We start from the raw sequence: 14085 nt of genomic DNA on the forward strand, positions 1-14085 counted from the left end.
TTCTGGATGGCTACTTATTTTCATGATTTGTATTTTCCTGTCAAATTATAGCAAATAAAAAATCAATTGTTATTACCTTAGTCTTAACATTTTGTTGTCGTCTTAGTCCACATCTGTTTCCCCTTGTGCTGTTTATCTGGAAAAACAATGCAAAATTGTTGCATGCGATGCACATTCTGGCTGGCATAAGAAAATAAATTCCCAAGTTTTTCTTGGAAATTGAAAAATCTTAAGAGAAGTTAGTAATAAAGTCTTGTGGTGATACTGAAAATTAAGGGAAAGGGAGATAAAAGTATACCCGATAAATCTACCCTGACAGGTATATTTTCCTGCTCACTCTTTCTATTGACAATGTCTGTGCTGAGGAACCACTGAAATTAACAGGTAATTTATGGCACCTAAATTATGTTTGCTTAAGTTTGCAATGTGCAAAGGGCATAAAGACTGGCTGTCAAATATTATTTGTTCATTTATTTTGTTCAGATAGAAATTCTGCCTGCATCTTTTATGATATCTCCAGTTGCAGATGTATTGGAAAGACCCGAAGCAAAGATCATTTCCTGTTCTTGCATGCAGCCATGCAGTACATTTCATTAACTCAGGAAACTCTCTGAAAGGGTTTTCTGCCCTGTCTCTACTAGAGGAAAACAAGGCATTGTAGCACAATGGCTTTCACAGAATCACAGAATATACTGAGCTAGAAGGGACCCATGTGGCTCATCAAAGTCCAGCTCCTGGTTCTGCACAGGATGTCCCCAAGAGTCACCCCATGTGCCTGAGAGCATTGTCTAAATGCATCTTGAGCTCTCTCAGTTTGGTGCTGTGACCACTTCCCTGGGGAGCCTGTTCAGTGCCCAACCACGCTCTGGGGGAAAAACCTTTTCCTGGTATCCAACCTAAACCTCTCCTGACACAGCTTCAGGCCATTCCCCTCTGGTCCTGTTATTGGTCATCAGAGAAAACTGATCAGTGCCTTTCCTTCTGCTTTTCCTGGGGGGGAATCTGTAGACCATGATATAAATCTTACTCTCATTTTAATCCTAGACATTTGTTGCTAGTTTATTCACTGGTAGATCACCCATAGATAGCCTTGTTTTGAAGATAACCTGTAAAGTGAACTACCTAAGGAATTTTTTTGGCTAGATAAGCTTTCAGGAGGTTCTCTTGAGGATGATTTTTTATCAGGGGGCAGGGGTTTTCCTTGCTAGGGGTACTTGTATGGCCTGTTAGCTTTATTTTGGGCATACTGTGCTTAAGTTGTAGCCCTTCACATGTTTCATCTCTGTTTAAAGCAGAGATCATGTAAGTTTTCAGATTTCCTCTTCATAGGTTACAAGCCAGTTAGTAAGAGATTTACTAATATGCCATTCCTAATACTCAAAGGAAATTAGAAATTAGAATATTTAGCACAAATTCTTGTTAGTAGCCCAACTGTATCACTGTATCACCTTGTGCTTTGTACTGGTGAATTTAATCCCAGTTTTGCAAAACAACAACTGTAAAGGTGATCCAATTCTCTTTGTGTAACCTCTCTATATTTCTAACATTGAGCAGCAAAATACATCTATACATACTGGGATTTTGCACCATGATTGTTAGCAAAATGCCAGCAGGACTAACATTTAATAACCTTCCTGCACCCCAGTACTTCTGCTTTCAACATGATGAGTATTTCTAGCTGTTGTTACTTACCTTCTTGACAGTTTTTCTAACAAGCTTCATTTTCGCCTGCAAAACTAATGATTTTCTATACTTCAAAAGATATGTGCAGCTGTTTGTATTCCAGCTCTTTGAAAAATCCATGCATCTCAGCAATAATTTGCCTGATGTAACTTAACTCTGGGAAATCTGCATTGGTTTTCATCTGTTTCTCTCCATGACGTGGATTATTCTTTCTGGCTCTGAAGCCTTAGTTTTCTGCATGTAAGCATGGCATTTGTTACTCTTCAGTCAGGTATCACATCAGCAGTCTGATCCACTGGTGTTCAAAAAGCCTAGCTGTGCCTATATTTACCTGTGCAAGTCTTTTCAGACTTCTGGGATAGATGGTGTCCATGCTTCACACTCTGCCCCCTTGGTTGTGCATGCTGAAGCTATTTTCATTTTTGCTTCCAGGCAGGTAGTGGTAATTTCCATAGCACTGTGCAGCTGTCATCATTGCCATTGAAATTAGAGGCAGAAGTATTTATTCAGTGTTGGCCTTGATACAAGATCTCACTAAAACAGATTAGAGTTCTGTATCCATGTTGAAACCCAGTTTAAGGGCCCAGATATTGCAACCTGACGATCAACAGTAACTGTAGAAGTTGCCTTCTTGAAAGTACTTTTGGTGCTACTAAATTCTCCTTTATTCATGCCATTGCATTTCTTGCAATGGCCTCTGTGCACCAGGTTTCATATTTTTCCTCTTCCAGACCATTTCAATTACACTAATAAATAATACTGCTTCTCCCAACAAAGCCTTCATGCCTCATTTTTCTGTATTCAACCCCTAATTTTGGGCATCTCTGTTTTGGTCAGCTATCAGATATATTTCAGTACAGGGTTTTGACTTGGGGCTGCCAGGCCATCATGATCATATTTACTCTGTGATTTTCTTGACCGATTTCTGTTGCCTGCAGGTTTTAGCTGTCTGGAGTTCAAGGCTCATTAAAGGATGTTTTGGGGGGAAAGTGGCTAGCAACTGAAAATGGAACTGAAAAATAGCTAGAAACTGATGCTGGAAATATCTCTAAAACCTTTCTCAATCACTGCTGTTTGTTTACTTTTTAGATCCCCCTTTCCCAGAAGTAGAATTTGTTGCAGTTAAAGGTTCTGCACCTCTGCTCAGACTCCGGAAAGCAGAAGATCAGAACGGACCGATCAGGTTTGTCTCTGTGCTCTTCACCCTTTCAAAGGACATTCTGCAGATCTATGTTACGTACAGATTAGAACTGTTTTGGGTGGCTAGGTTATTTTTGTTAGCAATGGGAGGAAACTTAAGCTGTAACTCCCAGTTTCTCCCCCCTTAGCAGAGTAATATTTACCTTCAGGCTTTGCCCTGTTTTCTGGAACAAAATCCTGGGTTTGATAATTGTTAGTTTTCACCACTGGCTTTGTGGCTTGGTTTTGTTTTTCTTTTCCCTTTATTCACAGTGAGGTTATAGTAGATCTATATTGATGGATCCAAAAACACTTCTACTCGTGTGATTTTTCTTTTCCCACAAACTCATGAAGCCAGTACATTTTTCCCCTCAGAGACAGGGGAAAGAGTGAATAATGTCCTCATTTATGCCTATTCTGAAATAGTGTTTTCATGTGAGTGTATTACTACCAAGATGTATTTCTAGAGTAAAAGGACTTACCCCTTAATATGTGCTCTTGGTGACAGAAGGAAAAGGTAATCATAACTCTGTATTACACTGAAGTAGAAAATATTTGAAAGCTAATAAATTTCACAGAATGGCTGGTGTAACAACCCTAATAAACAGTCCTCCTGTGGTTGAATTCCATAGACTAAACATTGTTTTGAGAGGTATAAAGAAAGAATTGATTTATTCTTTAACTAATGGTACCCGTCCTCTCCGACTTTCAATAGAAAATGTCTTGTTTCTGGGAACTTACAAATCATTTTTAGAGAAAATAGTGTATTATTTCATAGGTGAATTTCAGTTAGAGGAGGAGGAGGAGTTAGTTTGAAATATCTCAGTTTGATGTTCTTCTGAACATAAATAAACATCTACCAATAATGTATATGTGATGAGAAGACCCAGCTCTAATCTGTGCATGCAGTGCTTTTGCATGAAGTGGAACATGCACACACAGAGAAATATTTTAGTATAAGGAGTGTTTGTATTGGACATTAATAATAAAAAACAGTAAAGAGGCTGTGAATAGCAAAAACTAATATCAATTAATGAATATCTGGTGCTTAGTTCATTGAAATGAGAGCTAATACTTACTTTTTTTTTGTTTCACTCTAGTCTTTATCAAGTGATTGTGCTTCCTCTGGATTTGCAAAGCACTTTTATTTGTGACTCCTTTGCTGCTGCAACTTTCTTTAGTAACACCACTGATGCTAAAGGATATGTGGCAGCTGAATTTCTGGCGAAGGATGTTGCTGATAATATGTCAATTGCTCTTGGAGACAGACATTACTATGGGAAGTTTTATAATGCTCCTTTAAAGCTGGGAGAAGAGTATTGTGTTTTTTTGAGAATAATAAGTGAGTGGAATAAGGTAATGGATGTTTTAAAACCTTGTCTTTACACATCTTGGTGAAATGTTGTTGGGGGAAAAGAGGAAACTGTTAGCTGTGTGTTAAATTTTTTATGATACTCCAAGGTTGACAGAATTAGATTAAATATGAAGCTCTTTAAATATCCCTTGTAATTCCTTAACAATATTTATGTCATTGTAATGTTGAAGCGACTCTGTGTGCCAACAGGGAAACAATGGAAAACCATCAAAAATGATGGGCCATCACTGCCCTCAGTAATTGACAAAACCAAAAAATTTCTAAAATGTACACTCATGTAGTTTTCCAGTTATATCTAGCTCACAAGTTTGCAATTTTAATTTTTTTTTCTAATGTAAGTCTCAGCAGTAGAAAGTTTTTCTCATATTGGACAGGTGATAACTCTTCATGTGCAATATAGTTGCTGAATGTCAAATATAAACCCTGAACTAAGCAGCCTCTAATAAAGAAATAAACACCTAAAAAGTGCCTCACCTTCACAGCTGAAAAAAGTTAAAATGCAGTTTTTAGGACTTTGTGTATACAGCACAAAGCAAGGAGGCATGCAAAAACTAATCCATGAGTCACTTATAAATAATTCTCTACAATTCTCTACAATTTTCAAAGCCTACACACAAATCTCAGTAAGTTAAAACAGCTTCTGTCAGGAAATGTTAACTGCCTCAGTCCAAAGTGAGCAAAATAAAACAAGTGCATGTAAAAAGATGATTCTGGTATGTACTAATCTGTGCAGTGTGTATTTTGTGTAGCATCTATTTAACAAGAGTCTGGGAGGTTTTTATAGCAGAGATGAAGTGGTTCCTGATCCTGATACAAGTGTGTTGTTTGTCATAAATTTTTAATTACTTGTGTGAGGGGGAAACTAGCGAAATGACAACAGAAGGTATGTCCTGGAATTTGAGCAATGAACTGTATTTTATAGAAAAAATTACTCTTTTTCTAGAGTAGGATTGTTAATCAGTCAGATGTATACACGTTTGGCCTCTTTAAGAGATACTGAATACATGTTTGAGCTTAATTTATTTATCCTTGGGTTTTATGCCTTGGTTTCCCTGGCTCTTTACCCTCAGTAATTTCTAATACTGGGGTATTTTAACTTCTTTTACTCTTGTGGAGGTTTTTGTTGCACAGAACAAAGTAGATTCTTATACATCTCTGCCAGCTGTTTATTAAGCTGCTTCTAATTTACATTATTCTTTCACATTCTTATGGATTATTTCCTGATCTTTCATTGCTAACATTTTCAGACGTATTTTCTAGGCCACTGATCTAATGGATTAATATTAGAGTTATTTGTAGAAATCAGTCTCACTTCCTACCATTTAAAATGCATCAGCTGCTTAGTGTACACTTTCCTTTTTGGCTTTTGTTGGTTGATGAAATACACAAAGTTATATAAAACTGTTATGAATCGTTATTAGGATTGCAAAAAGCAAACAGCTTTGGTTCACATCTCTGCTTCTTTGAAGTGGAACTGAGACTGGTGTTTCAAAAGTACTGGTTTATCTTCAATTGTCATGCCTGTATTTTGTGCAATTGTTGGTATTAAAAGGTTAAAAAAAATCAGAATTATGAGTTGAGGGTTGTTGGGTTTTGAGAATTTCTAAAAATTTGATTACTTACATAACTGAATTTGGATTCAACAGTTAAGTCTTTTTAAAAAAATTGCTTGGCCCTCAATTCTTAATACCCGTGAAATCAACATTTCTGAAGTGTCTTTTACTTGTTAACACATTTCCATTTGAATACAGACAAATTAGAAATAGATGTAATAGACTCCAAACTAATGTTCTCATTATTGACTTTTACATTCTGGCGTCCTTAAAGATCACTTCTGTCTCCAAACCCCTTTCATTCTGAGAATAGTCCAAATTGTATCACCATGCTGCAAAATCATGCCTTGGTTGTGATCTTAATTACCGTTATTACTGCATGAATATCCCTGACATACTATCATGTTCGTTTTTTCATTGTTTTGATTTGGAGGTCTTGAAGGGTGTCTGCTGTGAGATTTTTACTTTTTGTTTATTTTTTTTCTCTGAGATGGGATCTCTGTAACTTCCCTGATAGGCAGGAGACGTTTGATTTTCTTCACACTAGAACCTGTCATAAATCTATTTCAAAATGCCCCCAGAATCTGGCATTTGGTCGAGTTTTTAAACCCACTCCTTTTTCTTTATCTTTCCTTTGCTATGAAGATTTTCTTTGTCAGTGTTTTCTCTTTTTAATTAACCATAAAATTCCTTATAAATATTGGGTTTAAGAATCATTGAGAGTCCACAATTCTGCATGCAGACACACAGAAGTGAGATTAAGCCCACAAATGTACCTTCATCCTTTTATACAAATGCTTCAAAATGTAGTCTTCTTTCTCAAGCATACTGTTATTCAGAGAAATATAATGCACACTTTGCTACAACATTAAAAATATATGTATTGTGCATGTATTATGTGAAAGTCTGTGAAAGTCATTTAGCAGGAAGCACTCCAAAAATAGACTTCACAGTAATTACACAATAGACAATAGAACCTAGAATAGAACTTTTTGTGTATTTATGACTATGAAGAGCTGGGGTAAAATGCTCTGTAGCAACCAAAGCTTACTGTAAAAAAACCAAACTTGCCTAACAAGTCTGCAAAAGCAGATCCCTGAAAAAAATTTCTTTTGGTCTAAGTATTCTATAAAAGTTATTAAAAATTACCAAGCAAGTTACTATAATTGAAGAAAACACTATGTCCAGTATTTGTAAACCTTATCAGACACTATGTTTTAACACACATGTTCTACACGGGGAAGAGCCAACACAGCATATTCAGCCTTATATTAGCATTTAATAAATTCTGAATTCTCATCAAAGCAACTTCAAAGATCCTTCCATATTACTAACATGCCTTGGTTGAAGAATGAAAGGAAGAGTAATGAGCTAAAAACTAGAGCCAGCCTTTCATCAAAACTCTATGTCTAATCTTATTTTATAATCTTTTAAGGCAAAATAGAGGCTACTAGCAAGGGAATAACAAACGCCATTCCCAACAGTAATTTTTGTCAATGGCTGATCTTTCCAAGGACGTTAGCAATAATAAATTTTGCTCATGAGAGACAGTGATTTTTATGCTTTCATTTTCAGGTAAGAACACAGTCCTGTGCTGTTTGGGCACAAATTAAAAGTAAGTCAATTTTTCCTTCAATAAAAAAGTCTAAGTTGTCATGGCTTTGCTTAGCAGCATAAACTAAGAATTGTTGTGGCTGTTTCTTCTTTTGCCTTTCATGATCTCTTGGCTTCAAGGATTGAAAAGATTGGAGACAGAAAATTTTCCTTGCTCTTCAGTATTCCATTCTAATGGACTCAGCAATCCATTCTAACATGGATTCTGTTGTTTCCCCCTGCTTTTCAGTGTTGCTGTTTCTGTGCATCACAGCCAAATTTTTACAGCAATTTTTGTGCACAAAGGATTTGAAGCACAGAAAATGTGAAATTTTGGAAACTTATTTTAAGATAGTTCTATAGTGACTTAAAGATTAAAAAAACCAAAGAACAACAATAACTAAGAAACTCAAAAAAGAACATCAATAACACCCCCCACCCCATTTTCTAGCTTTTAGAGATCACTTTTTTTTATTTTAGAATAATCAGGTGGTCCTTGGAGAGTTACATCTTTTTACAATCTCAAAAAAATAGAAGATACCATGCAAAAATGAAAAATATGGCTAATTCATGTACTTGTAAACACAGTTTCTAAAGTATTTAGTGGCATAACTTTAAAACCCAGTAAATTTGTCAGTGTGGTTTTACTTTGATTTACCTTTTGGCTCTAAAATGTTTCCACTGAATAAGTTTACCTCAGAGGAGTTTAGAATCCTAGAGATCGTATTTCCCTGTGGCTAGCACAGGTTTTTTCTCTGAGAACTTTTTCTTGTGTTTTATAAACAAAGATAAAGTTTGGATGTTATTAAAACAGTGTCTTGAGATTTGGACAGTTCAGGCCTGGCCAGTCAGGCCTAGGGGGAGGTTTCTGACTGACCAGTCTGGGTGACCTCTGAAAAGTTTATGTAGGTTGGAATCAAAATAATAAAGCTCTCTTTTCTTGCCACACTGAGAACCCAGGTCTTTTTCTCTGCTAGCGGCTCAACAACAACATTTCCCTCCTTTCCATCATAGCTGAAACAGCTCTACATCCACCTTATGTCTCAGCAAAAAGCAAACATTTACCTCTCCTAACAAAGCAAGCAGCACCCCTAAAGTCTCCTATGAGCCCTAAATTCTGCTTTTGGGTTGAAAGTCTCACAACTTTGAGTTGGAAGCAATAACACTGGAAAGTGAGACAATACTTTGGAGTGATATGAAGCCATGTGCTTGATGGAGTGCTTGAGGTGCATCTCCTCCATATCTGCTTTTCACTATAACTGCTCTTCTGGTGACGACTCTGTGTTTGTGTCCAGCTTCTAGGTTTCTTCAATTAATTACTCTTATGACCTAGTTAATTTACCACCACACTTAGAATGTGGTGCAGGCAGTTCTTTGTTGTGGAGGTTCTGCTAACATCAAGGATTCCTCAGGTTTTAGAGCTCTATTGCTAAGACTGTGTAGGCAATAGCTGTAAAATAACTCTGGAAAGACAGAAAACTGTCCTTTTCTGAATTTCTCATTTATCAACATGTAGAGCATCATCAAAGGCTGTCTTAAATATAGGTGGATTTTGGTTTTGGAGTTAAAAGAATAGGCCTAGGAGGATGGGAGTAGGACAGGTCAGGTCTTTGACTTTTTGTAAATCCATTTGCCTTTATATTGAATGGGCTTATAGCCAAAGTGTCCTTCACCCTAATGTACTTCTGCAGCTGGAGGGGCTGAGAGTATTTTTGGCTTACCGAATCCTTTGAGAAATATTTCTTAATTCATCTTGTGTGGAAGGTAAATCTGTGGATTAAATCTAAACCAAATGGGCCTGTTTCAGATGCCATCTAGCTAGACATTGTGTGATAGATCATTGTAATTAAAAAATGATAGAAAAATGTATTAAAAGCACACTTTCTTCTGCCACAAATAAGTGAAATGGAATTTTAGGGAGCTGTATGAAATACACTCTACTTCACTCTAGAGTGAAGACAATTCTGTAATTTTTACGGAGGTCTGACATGTTGTCTAGAGATTTGCTGATGGAAACTGGTGTTACAGTGTAATAAGGACAGGTATATATTTTACCAAAAACTAGGATAATAATAGTTTTTATTTAATAATAATTATTAATAATAATAAATGAATAATCTAGTAATCTTTCTTCCTCAACTGGATGGTAACTACCAGATAGTCAGCTCCATTACTCTCATTAACTGAGCCCTATGTCCAGCATCTAAGTTTTGTTACCATACTTCAGCTATGAGCAGACTTAGTTGTTGAGTCCGACACTGAAGCTGCACTGTTTGTTTGGTTTGTTTGAATTGTTTGATACTTTCTTTCAGATGTGTCACCCCCTCTGCAATACATGACTGCAGTTGGATTAGGGTCAGTGGCTGCTGTCTGCTTTATAGTGTTCCTGTCCTTCTCCGTGGCACGGTATGTGGGGCTGCTGCCTCCAGTTTTGTAGTCCTCTTCCATAAGGCTTATATGTTTTTCTTCTAAGATAGTTTTCCTTGCAAACCTGCTTGATTTAGGCATCTTGGGTGGGTAGAAGCTGTAATCAAGGGTGCTTTCAGAGTCCACTAATGCTGTCCATTGCTTGAACTAGTGTCCTCTGTATCTTTGCAATTACTGGCAAAACATCTGAAAAGTGTAGGGCTCATCTTAATAAAGGAAGGATTGAAGACAGTGAGTAGCACCAGGACTTTAATTCAGAAGTGTTGTGATTTAATGGGAATTAAATAAATGAAGTTTATATGCTGTCAAAATGTTGATGCATTTTGCTTATATATAGAGCTAACTTCTAGTCTTCCTGGCTTTATTCAAAAGGCCTGAAAAGAATTGTTTTTCAGTAATGGCTGAAGTTCACCAAAAGGCCTTGATACAAACATGTTTAAAATTTTTTTGAAATTTATACATTCATGTTTCGTGATCCTTCAGGCAGGGTCAGTAACTTCATAACTATCTTCCTTTCAAAGGTAAAACAAATATGCTAGCTATGGAATTGTGAATGTCTACATACACATAAAGCCTCTTCACTGAAAAATATATATTTATTGTTGTTTCGATATGCTTATCTCCAAGAATAGTCTTCTGACTTATGTCCCTTGAAAGGTCAGGAGCCTCCAGCTTGGGGGCTATGAAATGTAGCATTGATTGGTTAAGTTGCTTGCTTAAGTTGCTTGCTTAAGTTGCTCTGAAACACAAGGAACTAGTCTTTATATAAGAAAGTAGGTTTATTCAGATTTTTTGTGGTTGTCTAAATTTCAGTCTAAACCAGTCCTTGCAATCAAAATTCCAAATTAAACGTTGCATGGCGTCCTTTTTTTTTAAGTAATTAAATAAAGCATCTCAGGCTTCCATTGGCAGTAGCATGCAGTGGTAAATTTGAGCTTACAGTCTTGGTTGTTTTGGGGATTCTGAAAACATTGTCAGAGCCAGCTTTGATATTTGAGGAAGAAGGGCTGTAACTGTCTTGGTTTCTAAAGTAGCATTCCTGACAGGAGCCTTATTGTAGGAGGAAGGGCTTCCCTGGGCTGTCATGGTGTTAAAGGCTTCTCAGTTATTTCAGTTTCCCTGGAAAAAATGTGGCAAAGGGATATTAGTAATTTTCAAAAGTGTGTCAAATTAATAAGGTTCATAAGTGAAAGGAGAATGACTTGAAGTAAGAGACAGTACTGGCAGAATCATGTGAGTATGAGCCACTTGTGAGAGAGTGTAGAGAGGATAGACCCTGAAATTCCATTTCAGTCTTACTTCAAAAAGAGTGAGAGTAGATTAAATCCTTAGGGAGCTAACACATTGAGTACATTTGACAGTGATGTATTGTGGGGGACAAGGACTTAATAATTCAACAAGCATGTTTTAGGCCCTTGAGCTGATGTACAGAGAAATTCTTGAATCCATTCTCCTGTTCTAAGAAATATCAGACATAATCTTTGACAGAAATCAAAACTGTCCCATCCCAGTAGGAGGCAGAGAAGGGAAACCCCAGATGTCAGTTGTGGTAAGATCTTTCACAGTGCTCACAAAGAAGTATCTGTAATATTTATAAATAGCAAATATTCTTTTAGGTATAATTAACCATCAGTTTAATGTATTTCTGAGTAAGACTATGATTTGAAAAAAAAAAAAAGTGAAGTCAGCCTTCTGCCCTATCCAGTTGTAAAGCCATGGTCCTGTTTTAAACCCTCTACTCCAAGGCAGATGTGGCCTAGCAGGAGAAAAACAGAGAGGAATTTGACAAGAGAAACCAAAGATCTATCTGATCTAGCTGCAAATAGGACAATCTAGTGGCAGGTTGCTTAGCCTGGCAGAGAAGATACTGCCAAGAAGCGTGATATACAAATACATAAAATGGTACTGCAGGAAGACCAATTCCTCCTGTAGGTAGAGCCCGTGGTACATGTGCCATCCATGGGCAGTGTAGCCATGTGCTTCTGAGCTGTAGGAGAGGGAGGCATGGGAACAGACTGCTGTGAATGCAGCTTCTGGGTGGTCTGCAACAGGAGGTTAAACAAACTTGTCAGTAATGACATAGCTACAGCTGATCTTGCCATGGTGTCAGGTGAATGGTCTTGGATTATTTCTTGGGGTCCCTGTAAGCTTCTGTCACAAAGAGCCACTGTATTCAAGTGCTCACCAGCTTGCCACATGTCTGCTGTCTCAGGAATTATGTTTCCACAATGGGTCAGGGTATGAATTCCTGCTAGCATGGCTGCTGTCAGCAGTTACAACTGTTCCTCAGTGAGTAAAAGCCTGGCACTGGGTTCACAAAGTGAAATCTGATTCACAAAGTGACTCCTGACGTTCTTAGATTTTGTATTTTTCATTTTAAAAATGTGGTTGCCCATAGTTGTTTTTATTAAAGTGGCTAGTCACTCATACACCTTGCTCCATTCCTCTTAGTTCTTTGGTCCCTTTTATTCATATGCATAAGGACAGTGCCAGAACTTCAGATTTCTGAAGATCTGCACTGGGTGTCAGTGCCGTTGATGCCAAGTTTAACACTGTTCAGGTAATCATCAGGTAATCTGTGGGAATGCCTCTCACCCATCTCACACTAGCTGTAATGTTCTGGATTTGTACCAGCACGGTGTGTTTTCAAAAAACTTCAGAAGCACTGTCATGTGTCTAACCAATATAAATGATACAAGTTCTCTGTCAGGTCCATGCTTGAGTCCTGAATGATTCGTAAGATTTTTCTTTTTTAACTGAAATTTTTTCTCTCTCCAGCTCTCATCTGCGCAGCACAGAGCATCCCCCACCTGCTTCTGTAGCCTGCGAGGCTGTACATTTATCTACTACAGTAGACGTGGCACAAGCAGGGACTGCATCATCATTCCTAGAGACTGAAAATGTCTCTCTTCTCTGATGGTTTATTCCTTGAAGTTGGCATAGAGAAAACACACTCTTCTTTCAAAGCCAGCATCTGTCGGGTATGCACATATCTGCACGTCACATATGTGCTACACCATGGGCAGTTTCAATGTGTTTGTCACTGGAAGCGAGATTCCAGATGGTGTGGTGTGTAAAGGAGAGCCTTCCCTCACAAACAGGTCTGTGTCAGAGACATTATGCATCCCATGTGTTGGTCACAGGCTTTCAGCTATTCCAGCTGCATGAGTGCCTGATAATGAGTGCTTGTATTGTACTTGATTACATGAATAATCTCCTGATCCAGTTGAGGCTGTTTGAGGATTAACTGCTACTTTAGATACCTTTGCACACATGAACTGGCCTATTATGAGTGAAAATACAGATCTACCCTGATATGAGTTAAAGCGCCTATTGTATTTCCAATTATAAAGGTAGAACACATCTGTCAGTCACTTGCAAGTAATGATACATCAGTAACATGTACACTTGTTAGCCATGAAGTTGTCACATTCAAGTAGTGTCAGCAACTGATGTGTGCCAGAGATACTGCAGTCATGGCTCACAGCAATTAGCAATAATTGCAAATAATATAGCAATCTATAAAACTGCAGTTTGCTCAAAAGCTGAGTAGCTTTAATGGCATGTGAAACTAATTTAAGGAAGGACCTTCCTGTGTTAAGTGCAGTTTTGTTAATCTCTGGTCTATAATTACTGCTGAGTAAAGTCATTAAATCATTGTCTGGTTAATGGGCTGGTGTGTAACATCTGGTTAGAGTCACTTAATAAAGTACAATTAACTAATTTCCTATGGCATAGTCCTAGTTATTTTTTTTTTCTGTGAGAAAGAATCAAATGGCTTTGATCATTGATGCTCCTTTTCAGAAGTTGCTTTGTTTTATGTTAGCAAAATAATTGTGTTAGCTGGTGAAATAAAGAAGCAAGAGGTTTGGTTTTTACTCAGTTTCGTGATTTTTTTCTAAGGTGTGTTTTGTGTTTTACCACTTCTAATATATGCTACCTATTTTCTGGAATTGTTAAGTTTCTGAATTGCTAAGATTCTGATGCTTACTGCTCTTAAAAGTTTAGATCTTCTGACTCTCTATGACATGTAATTGGGGTCTTTCTGTGTTTGAAGTGTAACAACAGGTTTCATAGTTAGTGGCAAAGAGGCATGACGGACAAAGAGAGTTTTCAATTGCTGCATCCAGTTGAGAGTGCTTTTTCCAGGTCTGGTCAGATACCATTTTTGTTTTCCAGCATTTCTATTGCTCACTAAATCTGTTCTTCAAGTAAGTAGTTAATAGCTAAGTAAGAACACCTTTGTCTGCATTCGGGATTAAAAGTTGATAGCAT

The 14085-nt window shown here is 37.4% G+C and overlaps 1 protein-coding gene across 2 annotated transcripts in view; it reads left to right on the plus strand.

Annotated features, from left to right (window-relative positions):
• Positions 1–13688, plus strand: part of SUSD1 (sushi domain containing 1) — a 41613-nt gene extending 27925 nt beyond the window's left edge. For both annotated transcript variants that reach the window (XM_085042958.1, XM_085042957.1), the window contains 5 exons: positions 2773–2866; positions 3963–4218; positions 7366–7405; positions 9696–9789; positions 12589–13688. In XM_085042958.1, coding sequence (XP_084899084.1) covers positions 2773–2866; positions 3963–4218; positions 7366–7405; positions 9696–9789; positions 12589–12727 — 623 coding nt within the window. In that variant the 3' untranslated portion in view covers positions 12728–13688. The remainder of the gene's footprint in view (positions 1–2772; positions 2867–3962; positions 4219–7365; positions 7406–9695; positions 9790–12588) is intronic.
• The last annotated feature ends 397 nt before the right edge of the window (positions 13689–14085 follow it).

This window comes from Lichenostomus cassidix, chromosome Z (assembly GCF_008360975.1).
Source record: "Lichenostomus cassidix isolate B80296 chromosome Z, HeHo_3.0, whole genome shotgun sequence".
Lineage (NCBI taxonomy): Eukaryota > Metazoa > Chordata > Aves > Passeriformes > Meliphagidae > Lichenostomus > Lichenostomus cassidix.